This window comes from Limulus polyphemus, unplaced genomic scaffold (assembly GCF_000517525.1).
Source record: "Limulus polyphemus unplaced genomic scaffold, Limulus_polyphemus-2.1.2 Scaffold7728, whole genome shotgun sequence".
Taxonomy (NCBI): Eukaryota; Metazoa; Arthropoda; class Merostomata; order Xiphosura; family Limulidae; genus Limulus; species Limulus polyphemus.
In genome coordinates, this window is record NW_013673338.1 from 21,010 (window position 1) to 25,299 (window position 4,290).

The following is a 4,290-nucleotide window of genomic DNA, read 5'->3' on the forward strand; positions in this document are numbered from 1 at the left end:
CTGTTACACAGTAGTAACGTTTCTATCAGTGAGTGGTGTCATTTAGGTTTCACTGTCACACAGTAGTAACGTTTCTATCAGTGAGTGGTGTCATTTAGGTTTCACTGTTGCACAGTAGTAACGTTTCTGTCAGTGAGCGGTGTCTTTTAGGTTATACGGTGAAACTAATAATCCAAAGCTCAGTCCATGGGGTGATTTAAGGAAAGCGTTTTATATTATCTAACTATCTTATATATATTGTGAACCGTGGTGACTGTCCGAACGTTTGTCGGTCTCGCGTTTACGGCGGCCGCTTCCTCTGCTGCATTTGAAAAGCTGCGCATGCAGGCAAAGCTCAACATTCACTTTTGAAATGACGGGAGAACAAGCATGAATAATGTTGATACCAAATTTTATATCGCAAACAGGATATACTACACTAAATTGTCAAGAAGTAATCACACTGTCATTCACGTTTCAACATGTGATGGAACTTGCAGAATAAAAATGTAGATTTATCATATGTTATTGTTGAGCGACTCTTAGCATGACTGAAATGCTCAACAATTACTTTTCGCGATGCACATTATAAATATCATTAAAAGTATCTTTTTGTGTAACACAATTAACCTTTTTAAAGTCTATGAAATAATTTTAATTGACAGATTAACTTAAACTTTTCCCGTCACTGGGGACGGGTACTTTTGCTAGATTAACTTAAACGTTTCCTGTCACTGGGGACGGGTACTTTTAATTGTCTTGAATAATTCAGTTGTATATTCTATCTACCTCAGGTCACTATATTAACGACTAAATGCATACGGTGTGTACGCGCTTCAAACCTGAACAAATAGTTTCAGTGCTGTGGGAAACTGTGGGAAAAAGAGCGTACATTTTCTTCTTCCTGTATTGTATTGGCAACATTATGAAAATATCTTTGTTGCCTAATACAGTTTGATAGTTATTGTGTGCTTGTGTTTGAAATCAAACGCATATTTTCTTTCTATAAACTGAATAGATTCGTCAACATCCATTAGGTAAACACTGGAAATCGACACTGGATGTCGTGATTGTGCAAAATCTACAGTTCTATGGTTTTCATTGGTCACCTGTTTCAGGAGGCAGCTGACGCGTTTTTTCGTTAATTGATTGTAAGAAATAAGGCGCTGAATTATTCAGTTAATCTTCTACCATAAGTTCACCAAGCGATAGGCCTAACTTCACAAATAATGTTAGTCTTTTGCTTCACCCGTATTTCTAGTAAGTTGTTGAAACACAAACACAAAACTGAAGTAACAGAGAACTGATTAACACTAACCTAATAATAAAACCTATTCAGCCTAACTGTCACTTTTATATTGTTCAAAAAATTTCCTAAACCCTCAAGAAAATACCAGACATCACGCATTCATCACGTCACATCAAAACTCCCTGTAGCCAGAATATAAACGTCTAAATTAAGATAATAGTAATAATAATAAAACGTTACATGTAACAATCATAGTTCTTTGTTTGAAATTATTAACGTGAGTACAATTCATTTGTTAGTAAAGGGTTAGAAGTACATTTCGATGGTAACTTGAGACAAGGTTATAATTCGTTATTGTTTTGTTAATTCTGTCAGTATAATGTAATATAAAAAATATTGTAAACTGTTTTTTCTTTGTAAAATTCAAACTTTGTTTAAAGCTTATCTCCCAGTGCGACTGCGGTAAGTTGAGGGACTTACAACGCTAAAATTCAGCGTTCAATATCCCTTGGTGGATACAGCGGATAACCCAATATGGCTTTGTTCTAAAACAAACAAGTAAGCATAGACTTTTTAAAGTTTACCTAGTTTTTTTTGTTGTTGTTAAAAATCAGCAGAGAGTTATATTTTGAAATTCAATAATAATCAATGACAAAAGTGTAACTCGTATAAAAGTGATTTGTCTTTCGGTATTCAAAATAAGGCCTAACATTGTAATAGAACGTAAGATTATTATTTCAAGGCTTAGCATTGTAGTAGAACTGAAGATTATTATTTCAAGGCTTAGCATTGTAGTAGAACTAAAGATTATTATTTTGAAGGCTTAGCATTGTAGTAGAACTGAAGATTATTATTTCAAGGCTTAGCATTGTAGTAGAACTGAAGATTATTATTTTGAAGGCTTAGCATTGTAGTAGAACTGAAGATTATTATTTCAAGGCTTAGCATTGTAGTAGAACTGAAGATTATTATTTCAAGGCTTAGCATTGTAATAGAACGTAAGATTATTATTTCAAGGCTTAGCATTGTAGTAGAACTGAAGATTAACCAACTTAATAATAACTTTAGTTTAAGTTTTTCCTTGAAAATGTTTTTTGTTATGCTGTTAGCACTGTAGGGATGTATTTCTAGTCACGACCCGGCATGGGCAGGTGGTTAGGGCGCTCGACTCGCAATCTGCGAGTCGCGGACTTAATCCCCCTCCCGCCAAACATGCTCACGTTTTCAGCCATGGGGGTGTTATAATGAGACGGTCAATCCTACTATTCGTTGGTAAAAGAGTAGCCCACGAATTGGCGGTGGGCGGTGATGACTATCTGCCTTCCCTCTACTCTTTCACTGTTAAATTAGGAACGGCTAGTGCAGATAGCCCTCGTGTAGCTTTGCGCGAACTTCCAACCAAACCACCCACTCAGACTTTTGCCGAGATGTAACACGTCTCCTAGTGGCTCAGCGGTAGACGTGAAGACTTATAACTCTATAAATCAGGTTTTGATACCCGTGGTGAGCACAATACAGATAAGCCATTGTGTGGCTGTGTGCTTGACTACAAACAAAGTAATACTTCCTACAAATGGTTTCTCTCCTGACTTATTTTGGTTGAAAGTAGCTAGAATTGATCTCTAGAATTTAAAGTGTTTTAAATTCTCTTTGCATATTTTGTGTGGTGAAAATTAATTCAAATTATTTTCTTTGCTAATATGAATGCATCAGTTGTTGGTTTAAATGTTGAGATGCTACGATTTTATTTTATATCTAAAAATTCGATGATTCTTCCTTAAGTTTTTGATATTACTGTTATATATGTGTCTGTATTAGAGACTGTAAGTTTTAAAACACTTTTTTTTGCTGCTTTCAATTAGCCATTTAGTGTGTGTGTGTTAACAATGTTATCTTCCACTTGATTTGCTAGGTTTTTAGAATGCCAATAAACACGGTATTTTGTTTTTATTGTCGTGGAACTTTGTAGAATTAATAACGAAATTAAAGTTATGTTACAGTTGAAGATGTAGTTTTATTTCATATCACAGATGTACATACATCACAGTGGTGTAGAAAGGAGTTGCAAAGTGGGGTGTTTGGCTAGACATGGAGCCAAAAATTATATAATAATATTGTTTACAGCTTCTATATAAGTCAAATATGTAAAAGTATGGGTGCTACAGAAACCCCGGTTCCGACGACTCCGCATCAGATGTATTTGTTTGGGCTCCTTTATAAAGGTGCATATACAAGCAAGAATCGTTGGGCAGTTTAAAAACAAGAAAAGAGAATTCGGGTTGTAACTGTTCCCATTTGTACATATACTAAGCGTATGAAAGTATAACTTTGTATATTCGTTTGTAAACATAAGGATGTTAGAAAATCTCAGTTATAATTTATATTCATAATTTAAATAATATCTATTGTACGTCTTAGTACTATATATATTGCGTAGTGATCTGGCACTACTTTTTTCTTGTAAATGTATATAACTTTTTCAAGTAAAACTGTCTTAGTGGAACAACTCGATATAGTACAAAAGATACTGGGAAAATATAGAACGTGTGATAGAATGCTACTGGATCAAAAATCTGGAAATCACGAGACTACTGGATCAAAAATCTGGAAATCACGAGACTACTGGATCAAAATCTGGAAATCACGAGACTAGGCCATTGAATCTATTTAAATATATTTTTATGGTATCCTCGGCAAACTACAAATAGGCCAAAAATTCATAATGAATACATAAAAAGGAGAAATATGGTTAGACATTGAACTGGGCTTAACGCAGAGCGAAGAAAGAAACATTTCTTCACTTTCAAATTTGAGCCCAAATCTGTCTTTGTTCTCTCCTACTCCAATTATATAGCGGTTCGATTCCTCGCGTTGGACACAACAAACATGGAATATAATACAGGAATTTTAGATACCTTATTATTTATAGGACAACAGTAAGTCTATGGACTAAAAACCCAAACATCCGGGGTTCGATTCCTCGCGTTGGACATAGAAGATAGCCCAACGTGGCCCAACAAACATGCAATATAACACAGGAATTTTAGATACTTTATTGTTTT

The 4,290-nt window shown here is 34.8% G+C and overlaps 1 protein-coding gene across 1 annotated transcript in view; it reads left to right on the forward strand.

The window, feature by feature from the left end:
• LOC106474823 overlaps nt 1-3,233 on the forward strand; it is a 17,516-nt gene extending 14,283 nt beyond the window's left edge. Inside the window, exon 5 of the mRNA XM_022403126.1 lies at nt 1,669-3,233. Within this exon, the coding sequence (XP_022258834.1) occupies nt 1,669-1,716 (48 nt within the window). The 3' untranslated portion in view covers nt 1,717-3,233. The remainder of the gene's footprint in view (nt 1-1,668) is intronic.
• Nucleotides 3,234-4,290: the final 1,057 nt, after the last annotated feature.